Source organism: Cicer arietinum, chromosome 5 (assembly GCF_000331145.2).
Source record: "Cicer arietinum cultivar CDC Frontier isolate Library 1 chromosome 5, Cicar.CDCFrontier_v2.0, whole genome shotgun sequence".
Classification (NCBI taxonomy): Eukaryota; Viridiplantae; Streptophyta; class Magnoliopsida; order Fabales; family Fabaceae; genus Cicer; species Cicer arietinum.
In genome coordinates, this window is record NC_021164.2 from 50,715,995 (window position 1) to 50,735,729 (window position 19,735).

At 31.1% G+C, this 19,735-nt stretch overlaps 2 protein-coding genes across 2 annotated transcripts; one reads left to right on the plus strand and one right to left on the minus strand.

Annotated features, from left to right (window-relative positions):
• Window positions 1-2,613: 2,613 nt before the first annotated feature.
• LOC101489309 (uncharacterized) lies at window positions 2,614-5,535 on the minus strand. The gene is made up of 3 exons (XM_004500023.4): window positions 4,797-5,535; window positions 3,265-4,213; window positions 2,614-3,023 (listed from the first exon to the last, which is right to left on the minus strand). Exons 1-3 carry the CDS (start codon window positions 5,163-5,165, stop codon window positions 2,713-2,715), a joined length of 1,629 nt encoding a protein of 542 aa, XP_004500080.1. The 5' UTR covers window positions 5,166-5,535; the 3' UTR covers window positions 2,614-2,712.
• Window positions 5,536-8,374: 2,839 nt separating this feature from the next.
• Window positions 8,375-10,718, plus strand: LOC140920500 (PKS-NRPS hybrid synthetase cheA-like). Its single transcript, XM_073368783.1, has 5 exons — window positions 8,375-9,567; window positions 9,679-9,971; window positions 10,071-10,285; window positions 10,460-10,594; window positions 10,668-10,718. The coding sequence occupies exons 1-5, from the start codon at window positions 8,891-8,893 to the stop codon at window positions 10,716-10,718; spliced, it is 1,371 nt and encodes a 456-aa protein (XP_073224884.1). The 5' UTR covers window positions 8,375-8,890.
• The last annotated feature ends 9,017 nt before the right edge of the window (window positions 10,719-19,735 follow it).

Genomic DNA, 19,735 nt, shown 5'->3' on the forward strand with positions numbered 1-19,735 from the left:
TGTTACCTTGACGACGGAAACTTCGTTAGACTTCCCTGATCGAGACTCACCGACTGCTTGGGTATATGACCCCACCTCAAGTAGGGATACTTATACGGGGAGGGTAGTGATGACTAGTAGGAAAGTTGGGGGAGTATATCTTGTGGAACTCACTCGCGAGAAGATCGATTATCCGGTATCTTCCGGATTGGTTCTTGGAATGAGTGGAGTTTGGGAAGATGCGAAGGATTCCTCAGTTAGAGCTGAGGCGGAGGCCACCGTGGGAGCTGAGGATACATTGGTTGGACTAGGGACTGGCGGAAAGGATAAAGGGTCGATGCCAGTGGAGCGAGAGATTGCAGAACCATCTAGGCGGGTCGAGTCAAAGCTTCCTTTTCTGGTGAATAATCACTTACCGACCATCACTGAGTTATTGAATGGTTTTGAGATTCCAGCGTCGCCGAAGCCATCTATCTCGTGGGTAGATCTGACTTCTAAAGAGACCGATCCGATTAGTTTTGTTGTATAGGGATTTGATGTCTTTCTTTTGGTGGCTGTACTTATTTCATTTTGGGATGACTGTAACTATACTTATACGGTCATATGACTTCTGTTTTGGTGGGTCCATGTTCCATTTTTTTTACGTGACCATGGGGGATTAGTATTTCTTGGAGCAGTACTTGTACATGTGTCTGCCAAGAATACTCCAGGGGTATGAGCGATGTCTGATAGGTCTCATAGACTCGGTGTATTTTATATTTGGATATTTTGGTTTATCGCCTCAAAACTATTTCAGTTTGTTATAATTATGATGTAATTAATTATATCATTTGTCGTTTGTGCTACGCTTTGGTATTTTATTAATTGGTTTAAAAAAAAATACATTCGCGCTGTAAAAAGTTGAGGTGTTACATTGTGCTTCATGAAAGAGGTTATTAAATATATGCACATTATTCTTCCCAAAGTTGCCTACCCTTCAACTTCCATACTATCCTTTCGGACCAATTTAATGACAAATTTTCTTCATTTTCTAGAGCTAGCCATTGCATGGAAGAACTTAGAGTTCGCATCTCCATCTTTAGGCTAGTAAACCTTTGCCCTTTGTTTCCAAAAAGCCTCATGTTGTGCAAAAATGGTGCTTAATTTGCTTGTGGTCTCCAATACTCATCACACTCCTCTTAGGTTTCTCTATTTACTTATACATCCTTGAATTTCACCTTTATAGCAAGTTTCTTGTCCCACACGTTAATGCTTTCCATACAATTCTTGAGTTTTGCCAAAATATCGTCATCAACATCCCTCACCCAACTATTAGTAACAATGGTCTCAAATTGATATTCCTCGAGCCAAGTCTTCTCAAAACAAAAACTCTTATGAGTCACTCTCTTATCCGTGTCAAAAAGTTGAAGATGAATATGAGAATCATCAAACTAATCAACAATACGTTGTGAAGTTAAGATCTTGGAAACAAGTCCATCCAAGACTAAGTTATTATAGTTTTAACCAGTTTTTCCTCCTTACACTATGTTGTCCCCATACCTTTAATCCAACACTACAAGAAAGTCCTTCATTTATGCCAGCCAAAAGCCCTTACAAATGAAGAAAAAGACCACAACAGACAAATTTGTGGCGGCATAAGGCAACAACAAATAACTCAGTCACAAAGTTTTGTGATGGCCAAAACATTCACAAAAGTTGGTTTTTTGATTATCATTTGTGAGGCCTTAAGCAGTCATAAATTTGTGACGGAAAAGCCCGCCGTAAAATTTTGAGGGCTTAGGCCGCCACAAATTGTTAATTTATTAAAAAAATTATAAAATTTGAAATTAATATTTGTGAAGGCTTTTTCGATCAGTTATTTGTGAGGGTTTTTTTCGGCCACAAAATCTTTTTTAAGTTGGCCACAAATTGAGTGTTATTTTTGTAGTGCAAGTAAAATGGTGACCTTCCATCGATAAGTCAAATAATCAACAATTTGTAAGTGTTTCTCTAAAACTTTTTAACATTCAAGGTGCACACTCACCTCTACCCCTTATATCTTCATTTGATCGACAAGGTAACACATCATGACAATGTGATGTCATAAGCTAAATGCAATATATTAGTATTAGTGGTATATGCACGCCTTTCTACATATACACTTCTTTATTTTTTTCCGCACTTAATGATGATAATCAATATGGGGCTAAAGATCGTAAATTTGATTACATTATTTTTAACTCTTTAGTAGAAATAGATGAATCAATATGAAAAATTAACATATCTTGTTTTAAAATATATTTGTAATGAAACTAATTGTTTAATTTAGATGTATATATAAATTTTCATTCTTAATTTAGATATTTTATTCACATTTTACTCAATTATAATAAATAAATAAATATTTATATATAGTTGTCTGTCTAATATTTTTTATATTAGCAATGTTAACGTGTCCGATACTTAATAGATTGTGGTATATAAATCCCTAGTTGAATTATCAAAATTACAATATCAAAGACCTTCGAAGACCTCACACCAATGACCATATCAATTCATATTCTCCCCACTTAAGGATTGTCCACACTAAGCTAACAAGTTTTACTAGTTTTAATAGGCTATTCAATAAAGACATAATTGATGGCTTCCAAAGTTTCAAATAATAATAGATATCATTTGCACAAAAAAATTAAATATCAATGCCTTCCAAAATTATCTTTATACACAAATTTCAATATGGATATATACATCAACCTAGCATAGTCCAGGTAAATTGTCCCAAGTGTAGAATTCATTGTTTTCATTATTACTATTATGGTTTGTTGTGTTTGTGAGAGGAAACAATGAAGCTATAGGCTTGATATCAAGTCCAAAATTTTCTTCTGTCATCACACCACTTGAAGATTGAACATTGGAGACATCTGATGCACTATTATTGTTGTTGTTATTATCAGTATTCCAATCTTGACTTTGCATTGTTGAAGAAGGCATCACACTTAACATTGTTGACATCTCATCATTCATGAATTTGTTTAGGTCTGGTGCTTCTTCCTTTGCTTTTTGTCCTGCATAGATCAATCAAATAAATTTAGTGATATATTAAATGTAACCACATGTCACAGTGTTTAACATTGTTAACATTGTTTTAAAAAACTACACAATCTATAATTCAACTGCGATCGCAATTTAAAATCTTCTATATAAACAAGTATATATATATGAAATAAATCAAAATACAAAATATTGAAAAGAAGTTATCTATGAACAAAGTCATATAAAATATTATATATAAGATTAGTAATTAACCTGAATTAGAAGACCAATAAAGAGAGCTAAGTGGGTAATCATCTATGCTTTGACATCCATTAAACATATCATTTCCTTCATTTAAGCTCAAGTAACTTCTTTTCTTTGAATTTTGTCCACATGCCATTGTTTGTGCTTCCATTAAAAGATCTCCAAACAAGCCACTATTGTTTTGAAAAGAAGTGTCATTATTGAACTCAATATTATGATGCTTAATATCATGGTCTAAATGCGTTCTTGAATAATGATTTGATGGAAGCTCCAACTTTGTTGAAAAAGGCGAAGACGATGAAGAAGAAGAAACCCCTCGATCGGATTCTAACAAAGGAGTTTGAAAATACTGAGAAAAACTTGAGTTATATTGAACTGGGAACCTGAAACCATTATGATCGTGATGCGAGTTTAAAGAAGGATCATGGAGTGAAGAGGAGCAATTTGGTGTGATTGAATGAAGTTGTTGAAGGTTGAAGTTCGGAGACGAACGGTATCGTTTGAAGCAGAGTGGGTTGTTTAAGAGTGGTGCAGGTCTTTGGAAAGTGAAGGAGAGAGAAGAAGGTGTAGAAGATGACAATGGTGTAGGTGAAGTGTCCAAAAATGTGTGAGGAGAATAAGAATGTTGTTGATGTTGTTGTTGTTGTTGTTGTCTATGTTGGAGTGGTGAAGAGAGAGGAGAATAATGATGGTGTTGTGTTGGAGATAAAGGGTGGTGATGTTGTTGTTGTTGTTGTTGATATTGATGGTGGTTTTGATGGAAAAATTCAAACTTTGGAGTAGTGTTGATGTTAGGGTTTGATCCTGTTGGGGTGACACATGGTGAAGGTGTTGTTGGTGTGGTTGGTGTTGTTGAATGATCATGGTCATCTGAATAAAGAGGAAGACCTTGTCTTTGACGACGTTTGATCCTTGTGTTCCAGTAGTTCTTTATTTCATTATCCGTTCTTCCAGGTAACTATACAATAACATAACAAAAATGTTTGATTATTAAAAAATAAAACGTGTTAAGTATAACAATATAATATAAACTTGTTGAAAAATGTTTAATGATTTTACTTAGGATACTTTTTAATACTAATTGATCATCACTCATGGCTTTATGAGAAATAAAGATGCATTAGTCTATTCGAAGGATATAACTAACTTGCACATATTTAGATTCTCTAGAGACAAAAGTGAGTGTATGAATGATGTTCATAAAAAATTGATGGTTGAAATTAAATTATTTAATTTGTAACGTAAATTGTCTATTCTTACTTGAATGGTTGTGATTTGTCAAATTGTGTAACTGTGTAAAAATTGAAGCTAATAATATAAAAAATTTAACAAATAATTATTTTTTTTTTGAATCTCAACCATCAGAACTTAATTTATTGAATTCCAGATCATTCATCGTAAAGGATGAATATGTGAAGAAATATTGAGGTTGATTCCATTAAAAAGTTTTTAGTTCTTTAATAACTTAATTATATTAAAAAGCTTTTAGATTTGGCTGGACTAATCAACAAAGAGATGAAGAAAAAAAATGAAATGCATACCAAAGCAGCCATTCTTGCCCATTTGTTGCCAAATTGAGCATGAAGTTCAACAATGAGTTTCTCTTCTTCAGAAGAAAATGCACCTTTTTTCAAATTGGGCCTTAAATGATTAGCCCATCTAAGCCTACAACTTTTCCCACAACGATTCAAACCTGTATTCCTTTGCACTGCATTCCAATTTCCTTCACCTTGTTTTGTCACATAATCTATTAAAATTGCATCCTCTTGTGTTGTCCATGGACCTTTCTTTAAACTCATCTCTTCTCCTCCTCCTCCTCCTCCGCCACCGCCGCCTCCGTTTCTTTCCATCATTCCAAACAACCCATTTTCATCATTTAATCCATCAACCATATTTGTCATATGTTCCATCTTTCCAAAATATATGACAACACTAGTTCAACTTCTCTCCTCTCTTAATAATGTTACATTTATTTTATTTGATTATTAATCTCTTTTCTCTCCACACCCCTCCAATGCTTCTTCATCTTCAATGTGTGTTGTAAGAATATTAATATATCAAACTATGCATCCATGAATTTTGTACAAATAAATGAAGTTAATTATATTAACTAACAAATAAAAAGAAGTTTAAATTTTTAAACTTCTTTTTAAAGAGAAGGAGAGAATAAAGAACTAGGAAATTATTTTGGTGGCGGTGGCGGTGGTGGAGGGTGGTTAAAGAGTCAAAAGATTAAGGTGAAAATATAAATTAGGGAGGTGCAAATAGTATCTAAAGACAAAAACAGAATGATGATGTTTTGTGAAAAAAGTGTGTTAAAAAGAACCAATTTAGAGGAATTGCTAAGGTTGCGCTTCCGAGTAGTACTCATAACCAATGGTGTTAAATTTTACACGCGTTTTTTAGTTTCTAGTAGCTGTTAATTCTATTGCTTACTCCTTTTAACAACTCAATTTTTGTGTTCACTATTTATTTTGGCTACTACAATGAGACAAAATATTATTTATAATGTATAGACAGAACAGAGTGTACAAGAATTGTGTTCTGTGAGAGCTAAAAATAGTAAATTTGTCACCTAATTACACTGCGGGTATGAACTTGATTACATCAATGTATTATTTTTGTATATGTGAAGGAAACATACGTGGCATGATGTATTTAGTAGTTGATGTTTTTCTTATGAGGTGGGGTTGGAAATTGGAATGTTATGGCATTTTCTTTAGATATTATAAAAAACTTACGTTTATAGATATTATTTTTTTAGAAAATATAAATTATTGTGTTTGTCTGTCTTACTAATAATATCAAAAATAACTTTTAAGAGAACTTTGTTATGATAACTTGTAATTTAAAGTAATTTTGATAATTTTTTAGATCACCATTTAGAAAAGATTGTGATAAATAGATTTAAAATCTCATAAAAATGACAATTATTTTTTAAAAAATATTTAAAAACAAACAAACCCTTGCAAATTATCCATTAATTAATTATATAAGCAAAAACATTATCTATTTATTTTTTATTTTAAAAAATACATTAAATATCACTCTATATATAAAAAAGATATCTATAAATATGATAAATATCAAAAAAAAAAATATATATATATATATATATATATATATCTTATTGTTATTATATATAATTAATTTATATAATTTTGAGATTTTAAATTTGAACACGAGAGAATGATATCTAATTATTCATTAGTTTTATTATATATTTTATAACAAAATTAAGAAACAATTAACTGCCATCTAATCTTCTGGTTTGCTCCGTCATTAAAATGTTGAAGCTAGTTTCATAATAATAAAAAACACATGCACCTCTTTCTTCTTTATACCTCACGAACTATTCACCCATTATCCTATTACTACCTTTGTCCCTTATTAAACACTAATTGTTTTTTTTTTAATCTTATTATTAGCAAAAGAATTGGTAGTCTGGTTAATGTGTTTATTTTGTGTTAGTGTTCTTAAAATAATTTTTGTATTTGAATATGTTAAATTTGATTTTCTTTTTAATATTTTAAAATAAATTACATTTAAAAAAAATAGAATTCACAATTTTTGAAAAAAATAAATGTACAATTTACACTACAAAAATTATATCTTTAATACATTAACAAGTGTCTAAGGTCAATTGTTAGTATTTCTCTAGTTTTAATTGAGAATTAAAGTTCTTATTTTCTTTTTTATACCACATTATTCCTTTTTCATAGGAATGACAAGTCCACCCAGACCTGGTGGACATATGAAATGCATAGGGTAAAAATCTGTACTATAGATAAAATTTTGGATTCAAATAATATCTGCAAATTGAGCAGATATGGATGACGGTACAAACACTTTAGTTTCCACCTAATTATCTCAATATATATATATATATATATATATAAAAGAAACTTTAAGATTTTATTTTTTATGTTTATAGTAAAATGTACTTGTTTTTTAATGTTGGATATTTTAATTTGCCTAAATGTTATTTCCTCGTTCTATAATAATTAACTCATTTGAAAAAAAAAATTACTCAATAAATGACATTTTCAATGCACTTTTTTTTTCTTTTAATTATACAATTTAATTAATATTTTGGATCGTTTTCAATGCAATATCTATCACTATATATTTATAACATTGATAATTTACTAATACCTATCAAAAATAGTTTGATAAAAATATTATTCTCTTCCATTTATACATTTGTCTTAATATGTGAAAAATGATCAAATGATTCAATTATTATGGGACATATGTAATATCATTTATAATATTTTATAATCGTATTTTATCTAAATTTTAATATTATTTTTGTTATTTATTGTTTTTTCATAGTCAAATTGGAGATAACAGACTTGGGTACAAGCGCTTAGGTGCCCAGAGTTGGGCATAAAGGTGTTGCCCATACAAGAATAGGATTGGGTATGAGTATTTTTTCAAACGCATGAATGGAGACATACATTGTAGTTAGAGCTGTCAATTTGATAGGCCCCTAATTATTGGCCCCGGTCCACATATTGAAGAGGCCAAAAAATTGAAAAATTTCCCTTGTACCCCCACACTTTGCCTTATACCCCCAAAAAAATTTGAAAATGGCAAAACTACCCTCAATTTTTTTTTTTGCTATTTCAAAGAAAGTAAATGTAAATATTTTTTTCACCATTTTGTCATAAACCCAGCCGTAAAACAGATTTCCGGTAAGTTGCAGTTTTCCGGTAACTACCGGAATACTTGAAACAAGATTTCCGGTACAGAGTAAAGTACCGGAAATGTTAAAACTGAGTTTTTCGGTACAGAGTATAGTACCGGAAATGTTAAAACTGACTTTTCCGGTACAGAAGGGAAAAGTTGTGTACCGGAAATCTTGGTTGGCAAGTATTCCGGTACAGTAGTAGGTTCCGAAAAACTTCATTTTTGAGTTTTCCGGTACAGACCAAATTTTTTTAATTTTTTTTTAAGTTTTTTAATTTTTTTTAAATTTTTTTTAAATGTTAACAGATATGGATAATCCACTACTATTAATGGACAAAACATGCGTCGATACTACAAATATTTTTGACACAGATCAGGTATGAATAAATATATTTAATATTAATATTATAAAAATATATTTTTGTGATTAATTATAATTATTTTATTTCAGATATTTGATTCAAGGGATACTGTTGTGAAATGGGCAAAAGAAATTGGTATAAAAAATAAAGTTACCGTTATTATCAGAAGATCAGATATAGAGACGGGTGAGAAAGGACGGAGAAATAAATTAATATTAGGTTGTGACAAAGGGGGAAAATACAAGTGTGCTGCTAGTTCTATTCGAAGTTCAACAAAAAAATGTGATTGTCCTTTCAAGCTTAGATCAAAACCATTAAAAGATGGTTCAGGATGGATAGTTAAAGTAATTTGTGGAATTCACAACCATGAATTACCTGATACTTTGGAGGGGCATGCATATGTTGGGCGCTTAAATGAAGAAGATAGAAAGCATGTTCATGAATTAACAAAATATAATGTTGCACCGAGACACATATTACTCTCATTGCAAGACCGAGATAAGAGTAATGTTACTAAGATCTCACAAATATATAAACAGAGAAGTATCATTCGATTGCGCGTGAGAGGTAATAGAACAGAGATGCAACATTTATTCAAGTTAATTGAAGATGCAAAATATGTGTGCTGGAATAGAAAGCGTGAAGACTCCGATGTTATGAGAGATATTTTTTGGGCGCATCCAGATTCAGTGAAGTTGTTGAATTTGTTTCCGATTGTGTTGATTATGGACAGTACCTACAAAACCAATAAATACAGAATGCCATTACTTGAAATTGTTGGTATGACATCAACAGAGAAAACATTTGTAGTTGGGTTTGCTTATTTGGAATGTGAGAGGGAAGAAAACTTTTGTTGGGCATTAGAGAGACTAAAAGATTTGTTTGTTACACAAAATAAATTCCCTCAAGTAATTGTGACAGACAGAGATCTTGCGTTAATGAATGCAGTTGGCATTGTGTTTCCACATGCTGTTAATTTACTTTGTCGATTTCATATCGAAAAAAATGTTGGAGCAAAATGCAAGCAATATGTCTTAAAGGATAGACAAGAGTCAATATTGAATATGTGGAAAGACATTATGTATTGTAGTAATGAAAAAGAGTATATGATGCGCTTGCATATGTTTGAACAATCATGTGTTGATACTAAAGTGTTTGTTGATTATGTCAAAGAAACTTGGTTGACTCCACATAAGGAAAGATTTGTTGAAGCATGGACAAATAAAGTGATGCATTTGGGGAACACAACGACTAACAGGTATTTAATATAATTTTATTATATATTGTTGAATTTTATTATATATTGCTGAATTGTATTATATTATAATTTTATTATATTTTCTAATGTATCTGTAAAAAAAATTTACAGGGTTGAGTCAGCTCACTGGAAACTGAAGTTAATGTTAGAAAATAGCATGGGTGATTTGTGTAAATGTTGGGAGGCTATGAACAACATGATAAGGTTACAACATAAAAGAATCAGAGCCTCGTTTCAAAAAAGTTTTTATGATGAAGAGCATGAGCACAGAAATCCATTTTATCAGAGATTGAATATATTTGTATCAACAGAAGCTCAAAGACGTATTGCTGAAGAATACGACAAAGTTGAGTGGGTGGGTACTGACAAATCTATGAGAAGGACATACGGATTACCTTGTGCTTGTGAATTGGGACAATATAAATTAATGGGTGAACCAATTCCTCTAGATTCTGTGCATATTCAATGGAGAAAATTAAGCATGGAATGTGAACTCACTCAAGACACAGAAGATGGATCAGAGTTGGATATGTCTACTGAGTTGAATGCCTTATGGAAACGCTTTCGATCACTTGATGTTATTGGGAAACGAGTGTTGAAGAGTAAAGTGCGTGAACTTGCTTTTCCAAGTACAAGTTCAATATGTCCACCACCTGAAAAAGTCAAAACCAAAGGAAGAGTGAAGAAGAGTAAGGGTATGAAGCCAGATGGATATGATGTATATCGAGACCCTTCTTACTTTGAGCATGTTAATGCAACATATGGTGAAGATATTGGTTCCCAACCCTCTCAATCAAAGAAGAGACAAGCCTCTCAATCAAAGAAACACCCCTCTCAGTCATCTCATTCTTCAAAAAATTTGTTATTGACACAATTTCCTGATATTATTCAGCCATACATTGATGACATATTTGACGTGGCAGCTGATGGAAATTGTGGTTTTCGCGCTATTGCATTATTGCTTGGTTTCGGTGAAGAGTGTTGGTCTTTGGTCCGCAAGAGATTGGATCAAGATATTGTTTCTCATGTAACTCCATATGATAGATTGTTCATAGGACGCATTAAAGAAGTAAGAGATTCGTTAATGATATTCGGTTTAGGTGTTCAACCCATGGATAAATGGTTGTCCATACCTGATATGGGTTACGTGATAGCGACAGCATATAATATTATTCTTGTTACGTTCGGTCTGACATTTTCAATGACTTTCTTTCCTATGAGGGGTTCACATTCCGGATCGACAAAAAATGATCGCATTTGTTGTATTGGTTTTGTTAATGGAAATCACTGGGTTCCGGTAATTATTTTCTTATACTTTTTTAAATTTTATTCTGATAATTTTTGTCTTATATTTTGTTAATTTATTTAATTTTTGCAGTTAAAGATGAAAGATGGATTTCCAATGCCAGACATTGCACCAGGTTGGAAGCAATATCGTACCAATGAAGCAACTTCTTGGGCAATAGCATACACAGGCCGTCTACAACACTGGGGGTATTTATTAGGCCGGTTGTCACGTGTTACCCAAAATCCACCTACGGAACCCGTAGATGCAATGTCTTTAGATGAACCTTAATGTTTTAAAATTGATACAAAGTCACTTTAATGTAACCGACATTTCAATTGTTATTAATTAATTTTAGCTTTTTGTCATGCCTTTTAGTAATTGATTTTATCTTGTATTTATTTCATAAAGTAACCGACATAACAATATTTAATAATTAATAAAGTAACCAACATCACAATAATTAATAAAATAACTAACATAACAATAATTAATAAAGTAGCCGACATAACAATAATTCATAAAATAACTAACATAAAGTGTTCATAAAATAACCGACATAATAATAGTTCATCAAAAGTGTTCATAAAATAACCTACATAACAATAGTTACAAAAGTGTTACTACTAACTAGTGCGACTACGTGATAAATACAAAGCTTTATAAAAGTGAATATACAACTCATCATCTGGACTAGCTTGATGTTCACTCAACCCCTGCTGTATAAGATCACCGATCTGCTGTAGGATAGGTGGCGGCTGTGAACTAGAAGCATCTGCACTGGTGGGCGGTACACTATAACGTGGGACCTGAGGTACACCAACTGGTCGCACCAGCAGTGGATGAGACATCTGATAGAACCACTCCAAATATCCATCTTCACACTCAGATGGATATGTAGCTGGACGAAGCTTGGGAAATAGCTCTGTCACTGGCGTCACATATCCCAACCATTCCACATCTACATCAAATAATCTAGCAGGATCTGGAAGTGGCGGTGAAGGAATATATTGGATATATCCGAATTGTCTCAAACACCTCTCTGGTAGATATTTCACTACAGTGCTGCATAATCGAATGTGACAAGTATAAAGTGTGATATCATCAAAGGGAATGACACCCCTGTGATTCTCCCATGGTCTCCATATAACATCTGCAGGTGTCAATGCATCAATAATACTTCTGTATTCGTGGACCTTATGCTTGTCTTGCTTATAGCACCATCTATTCATTCGGGCAAAACATTCCACGTCAGCACCCTAATCACCTCTATTACAAATATTCAGAAAATATTTGTAAATCCAGCACTGTTACAAATAAAAATATTAAATAATTAATACTAACAATTAAATACAACATAAATAAATTAAATAAATAATTAACAATTAATACTAAAATATAATTGATACCTGAAGCAACGTCATGTATCCACCTAGCTGTTTGGTGTCATAATAGCAGGCATCTGAGAGGTAGTCATAAAGCACCACTAGTGCAGCAGTACCCCATGCATATCTATCTATACCATCTAAATATCTGAATAAAGGGAGGTACTTCGCATCAACTAGAGTATGACTCTTATCAGCGAAAATAGTACTCCCGACTAAATTCAACAGATATGCCCTAGCAGCACAGTCAAACCTCTCTGCTGCACACTGCCTTCTGAACACCTCCTTCAACCAATCCAATCTATAGTGTGCACCTCTAGTCTTTCTGGTCTCCTCCCAGATCTCTTCCGTGGTCACTCCTAATAGATGGACGGCAAGATTACATGCTGTTACTCTATCTACATCGGGTGGACTGTAGAACTCACCCCTAATAGGCAATCCGAGAAGATTGGCAACATCATCCAAAGTAATCGTCATTTCACCAAATGGCATGTGAAATGACGATGTCTCAGAATGCCATCTTTCAACAAAGGCAGATATCAAGTTGTTGTCGATCATCTTCAAACTACCCCGTTGTAATGGGTTCAGACCAGACAAATTCACCCAATTCTCTATGGGTCGCGGAAGTACCGGCGGAGTAAATTGTTGCATTTTCTTCCCATGCGCAACAATTTTCAGCAATGGTCGCTCCTGTATACAAAAAAAAAAATATGACATTAAAATTAAATTTAGACAACAAATAATAATTAATTGAAATAAGTAATAATTAATTTAATATACCTCGCCAAACCATAGTCTAGCTGAAACATGATAACGGTATCGTGTAAGGACATACAAATCATAAGGTCCTCCAGGATACCGTGTGAGCTCACCAGGTCCCTCAGCTCCATCATGTTCCTCCTCCATATGCTCTCCCTCATGAGCAGGTGCAGCCTCCTCCTGCTCATGTACATCCACCTGCTCGTGCACCATATGCTCATGTACCACATCTTCCTCATGCACTGTAGAAGGCTCCCCCTGATCATTATGTCCCTCATCATCGTCTTCAATAATCATACGTCTTCTTCTCCTTGAAGCTGTCGGTCGAATCCTCTCTGGGGGATTCATCGGAGTCGATGTAGAAGTATCAGTGTCCCGTGTAATTCGAATGATTTTGCCGTTTCTTCCTCGTGCACCCACTGAAAAATTAAAATATTAAAAGAATTAAATCACAATAAGTTATAAAATTATAATTAATTAAATTAAAAAAATATATATATACGTAACTTCCGGAAAACTTGATGCTCAAGTTCTCCGGTAACTACCGGAAATGTTGGCAATCAAGTTTTCCGGAACGCTTTCTGTACCGGATATGTTAAAAATAAGTTTTCTGGAACACTCTTCTGTACCGGAAAACTTCCTACAAGATTTCCGGTACCAGAAAACTTTAAAACAACGTTTCCGGAGTACAACCTCTGTACCGGAAAACTTGTTTCTCAACTTCTCCGGAAATTTTGAAAAAAAACTTACTCTCTGTTCCGGAAATGTGAAAGTGTGGAATGGTAATTTTGTGAGGTTTTATTATTTATACGAGGGCAAAATAGTCATTTCATTCTAAATTTGGGGGTATAGGTATAATAAGGAGGGTACAAGGGAAATTTTTCCAAAAAATTTTATAATTTAAAAGGCACCAAAAAACAAGGCCCCCCACACTAAAGGCCCCCTAAAATTTTGTGGGTTTAGAGGGCCCATAGGCCCACTTATTTAAAAAAAAGAATTGATTTTTATTTTTTGAGAAATAAATTTTTTTTACTTTTTCACCGATAAAAAATTTTCGATTTTTTTCTATAAATTTTTTTCGATTTTTTACTACAAATTTTTTTTCAATATTTTACTATAAAAAGTTTTTTGATTTTTTTTTTTTTTTTTGAGAAATAAAATTTTTCGATTTTTTCACCGATAAAACTTTTTTTTATTTTTTTCAATAAAAAATTTTCGATTTTTTTCTATAAAAAATTTTTCGATTTTTTCTCTAAAAAATTTTTCGATTTTTTCTCTAAAAAATTTCTGATTTTTTTTCGATAAAAAATTGTTGATATAAATGATTTATCTTTTTGATAATTTTTTTTCTCGCAAAATTTTTTAAGAAAAAAATTATTTTTTAATTTTTTTTCGATTCAAAAGTTTTTTAAGAAAAAAATCTCAAAATTAACAAAATATTGGGGGCCTATAAGCCCCCAGAGCCCCCTCCCTTAGGCCCCATGAAATAATGGGCCTAAATTTTACAAAAATTAATTTGATAGGGGGCCTAATATTAGAGATTTTTTTGAAAAAAAAATAAAGGGGGCCTTGGTGTTGGGGGCTTTTTTGACAGCTCTAACTGTAGTAGTACCTTGGCTAGAGGTGCTCATTGTCATCCCTACTCTCCCACTCTACCCTTTTCTATATATATAAAATAATAAATTTTAAAAATAAAATTTAGAGTAAAGGTTTATTATGGTCCCTGAGAAATTTTGAGAGACCCAATTTAGTCTTTGAGAAAAATAAAAACATTTTATAAAAATAAATCGGGTCAAATGAGTTCGTATGTGAATCACAGTTAGAAAATTATGTTTTTTTTGTTGCTTACTTGTTTGATGACTCGTCAACTTGATTATCTCACATGTAATTTCTATAAAAAGAGACAATTAGGTCCTTGACAGTAATTAAAAATAGTTAATTAAGTCCTTGACAAAGACTCTAAGTTTGTTCGTTTAATCCCTGTTAGGAACTTAATTGTCTATTTTTAATTATTGTCAACGACTTAATTGTCTATTTTTATAGAAATTAGATGTGGGATAATCAAGTTGATGAGTTATCGGACAAGTCAGCAAAAAAAAATCAATTTTCTAATTGTGGTTCACATAAGACTAATTTGGCCAAATTTATTTTTTTTATGGACTAAAAAATGCTTTTATTTTTCTCAAGGACTAAATTGGGTCTCTCAAAATTTCTTAAGGAACAAAATGAGTCTTTACTCTAAACTTTATAATAATTAGTATAATACAATAATAATTATTAGATAATAAAAATAAAAATTGTATTTTCTATACAAAAAAAATAAAATTTATAACATATAAAATAAGTACATAAAATACATAAGTATGTGTATATAAAAATAATAATAACTTTACGAACAAGCGAATTTAGAGTGGATATCAACATCCTGAACCCTGAATTTGCCGACACTTTTGAATTATAGTAAAAACTCGAACCACATATGAATTTGGCCAAAGTGGATTTTCTCCATCAAAATTTGAAAGATTCATGTGAATACCATTGGATGGAGGTTGTGTTGTCATCTCTAATTTTTAGTACCTTGCATTCATAATTTGAATGTTTCTTTTATGTACTATGATAAATCAAATAAAATCAAATAAAATCAAATTTACTTGTACCATTATTAGTACACTCTTGAGATTCTATCTAAGAGTTGGTCGGAATTAGTTGTAATTCTAGTTAGGGTTAGACAAAATGACTATAAGTCTGGAAAGGAGGTTGAATAAATAATAAATGTCAAATACATCAAGAAAATGATATAGTTTAAAGACACTTATTCACGTAGTTTAATAAAAATCATGTGACTTTTATCCTAAATTGTCTCTATAGTTAGTTTTTAGTAAGTTACTCATGAGAAGTTTGATATTTGCAGTTTAAGAAGCTAAACTTTAAACCATTTGGTGACATTGCAAGTCGGAATAGAGAATGGTTGCAGACACAAATTTGCTTAGTGAATTTGTCAATGGCTAAGTGAATTCAAGTCAAAGGCTTGCAAAGTGACAACAAAACTCTTTTATCGAGTTATAAAAATCGCTAAGCCAAATTGAAGTAGTTTAGACAGCTGTTCCTTGCTTCCATTTGAAGAAATCCCAAATTTGCTTAGCGAATCGAAAATTATGTAAACGAATTCGCTTACTCAAATACTATATAAAGCAAAGCTACTTTCATTTTTAGGAATCGTTAGATCAACAATTATGTAAGCGAATTCGCTTACTCAAACACTATATAAAACAAAGCTACTTTCATTTTGAGGAATCGTTAGATCAACAATTATATAAGCGAATTCGCTTACTCAAACACTATATAAAACAAAGCTACTTTCATTTTAAGGAATCATCAGATTTTTGCAAAGAGAGGTCGAATCAGAGAAAAACATTGGAGAATGATTGGAACTCATTATCGAAGACCAAATTCTACTTTTTTAATCTTGATCTTATAAAGCTACCATGACAATGAGGAGCTAAACTTCTATTTGTTGGAATTAGATGTAACTAATCACGACTCTCAATATCTCTTTTGATTTCTACATATATATTATAATTATTCATCAATAGCAATTATTTATCTTTATTCTTATTTCTTATTATAACATGATCACTTATAATTTGATTTATGATTTGAAGTTTTATCGGAAAATAATATTTGAATCTTGATTTAGGATAAATCATCTGTGTGAATCTAATTTCTAAGAATATGATTATGTTCAATAGTCGAAAATCATCAATGATTAATATTACTATTTTTGTTAAACATTCGAGGAATCAATGCTTAAGAAAGAATGTTGAAATATCATCTCAATAAGGAATTAATGAAGTTTGATTAATGATGATGATGATGTTATTGATGTGTATCGAGAAATATATGTGTTTATTTAATCATTAGAATACTTAAGAAAGGTGATTAATGAAATATAATCTCAATACCTCTTTTAATTTCATATTTATTTTAAGAGTCAATTTACTTCTATGTAATCGAAACAAAATTACTCTCAATATCTTTATGAATAGAGGAATCATACATTGAAAGTATTTTCATCGCAATATACTTGAGTACGTCTTCGTATTGAAAAATCAGTTTTTATTGTTTTGCAATGAAACAATGCAATTGAAATGTGACAATTTAATACAAAAAAATAAATTTAATTTAATCTTTTTTCAAAACAACTTTGATTCAATTAAATTGTGAAGTGTTAGAATCACTTAATGATATGCTAATTATAGAAACAAAAAGTTCAATTTATAATTCAAATAACAATTGTTGAGATTGATTCAAAATAGATTTTTAACTCAACAATTCAAAACAAGAAATTAATTCAAATCCGAATTTTCAGGATTCTAAATTCTTCTATCATTCCCAAACAGAAAACATAATTTATATGTCTGCAGACTCCAATATATAAAATCGATAAACAACAAAAACACACACTTGAACTATGATTAAAACGAAATTCAATCACACTTCAAATGATCTAATCTAACGATACCAATAATTAAGCAAAACAAAAAAAGCACACTAAAAATTCTACTAACAATGCAGTTCAAGTTTGATCAATTTTTCACAAAAATTGAATTGTACATTATCGTATAAAGAGAGAGGTAAAAAGAAAGCACACGGTGCCAACTCAACTTGTTTCATGGCAACTACTATTACGTGACAAGTTGTCAACAAAAACATAACGTGTTTTTTATTTTTGTGACCGACATGTCCCACAATCTTTGAGCAATAGGAGTATTTTAATATTTTTCCTATGTTACTTGTTTGCCACTACATAATAAAATGTGTGTGTTCACATCTTACATATATATTATATAATCAATCATCATGAATGCAAATTAGGCAAATTCTTGTGGGTCTTGAAATTAATCTCAAGATCAAATAATGGCTTTGCTTTTCTTTTGTTGCTTCTCTGAATCCTCTGAATCCAAAGACTTTGTATGCCAAGGTGATGTTTGTATTCTTAGAGATCGGAAGAAGTATCAAGCAAAAAAATCAAAGAGCAAGCAATATCAAAAATATTATCTAAGGATATATAGATTTTCCAATTGTTTTGTTTTATGCAAGTTTTTTACTATTGCTTTATAGTAAAAGTCTTAAAGGAGTGGAAACAAGATTTTTTTATTCTACTTCTTTACTTTTTTACTCGAATTCCCTTGTTTATGTAGGATAAATTGAGAAAGATTGGATGGAAAATTGATTAATATTTAGTACTTCATTTATATGATAGTCTCTAATATGGTATTGGTCCAAATTGATCTCATGGACTAACATGCTATGACAAGTTTCATTTGTATTGTTACTAGTTTACAATAGTTTTCTAAATAGCAATAAAAAATAAATTAATTTGTTATACCAAGTTAAGCTCAAAGGTCTACTTTTGAATCATTTCCTAAAAGATCCATATTAGATGCACCTCATTTATATCATTTTATGTGTTTGCATAAACAATTTAGTTAAATGGTTATTAAATAAGTTTTTTTTTTTTTGAGCAAATTTTAATAAGTTATTCTATAGAGCTTAATTAAACATGTGTTGATATGTTATTCTTACAATTAAAATAATAAAAATAAAATAAATGACGTTTTTAGAATTATTTATACAAAATTAATATAAAATTGTTTTTTTAAATTAAATATAATTCTCATACTATGAAGAAAACTCATAAAAGACAGCTTAGAAAAAGCAATTTTCTCCATGAAACTATTCAAGTTCTCATGTGAAGATAGTAAAGTTCTCACTCATGTTTTGAATTTGTGAAGAAGACTCTCTAAATTATTATTACCATACAAGTTACATGACTTCCAATGAAGATATACTATTTTATCTTTAAAATAGATAGTATGACATAAAAAAATAATTGTCTTTCACTAAACTCTTTGAGAAAAATGTGAAAATAGAGATAAGAAAAATTTAAACTTAAAAGGATTTAATTTACTTTTCATATGATCTCGGTTCTAAATTAAAGAAGGTTAAGGTCCATAAAATAAAGGATCTCCATTTTTTATATGATGCAGAAAAATATCACTACATGCTTATGGAGTAAGAATTCAAGTATTCAACCAATAACATCATGCAATGCTATACTCACCCGATTGAACATCTTCAAATTGGATTCTCAACTCTCATTGTGGATCTTACATGTCACAATTTTTTATTTTTTTATTTTTGTTCTTAGTGTTTGGAAAAGATTGGAAGTCATGCCAATTTAAGGTTCTTGTAGTCCCCACCTTAAGGTTCTTGTAGTCCCCACCATGTCAATTTGGATAGTAAAGTTTATAAATACAGGAAACTTTTTTTTGTCTAAAAAATAAAGGAAACCTATGCAAAAACAACTTTGTGTATTCACATGTTGTTATTGGCGGCGGCCATTAAGTGCGTTAAAGTGTTGGAATGATTGGTGTCATAAGGTAGTTTGGTAGTTCGAGAAAAGAAACATAAAGAGTTTGAGCTATAAGTTGTGAAATCAACTCTAACATTTCTAACATCTAATTACTAGAGTTTGTTATTAAAAGAAAAACCTTGAAATAGATCCTGTTTGGTTTCATGTTATTTAAAATTGGTTTAATGTTTTCTTTATCTTAGCCTTATAGGAAAAGGCGCTAGGAAACGTTTTCCTAAACTCTGAAAAGTGGTGAAAAGAGATTGATCGAAGATTGAAAAATAAGACTAATTTAATAGTGTTGCAAGGATAATACTTCTCAGT

Coding starts and splice junctions, on each gene's coding strand:
- LOC101489309 (XM_004500023.4), bottom strand. CDS start 5,165: ATGGAACATATGACAAATATGGTTGATGGATTAAATGATGAAAATGGG. Junction 4,214..4,796: donor GGGCAAGAATGGCTGCTTTG/GTATGCATTTCA, acceptor GTTATTGTATAG/TTACCTGGAAGAACGGATAA. Junction 3,024..3,264: donor TTATTGGTCTTCTAATTCAG/GTTAATTACTAA, acceptor TGATCTATGCAG/GACAAAAAGCAAAGGAAGAA.
- LOC140920500 (XM_073368783.1), top strand. CDS start 8,891: ATGCAACATTTATTCAAGTTAATTGAAGATGCAAAATATGTGTGCTGG. Junction 9,568..9,678: donor GGGAACACAACGACTAACAG/GTATTTAATATA, acceptor AAAAATTTACAG/GGTTGAGTCAGCTCACTGGA. Junction 10,286..10,459: donor TGAAGCCAGATGGATATGAT/GTATATCGAGAC, acceptor GATATTATTCAG/CCATACATTGATGACATATT.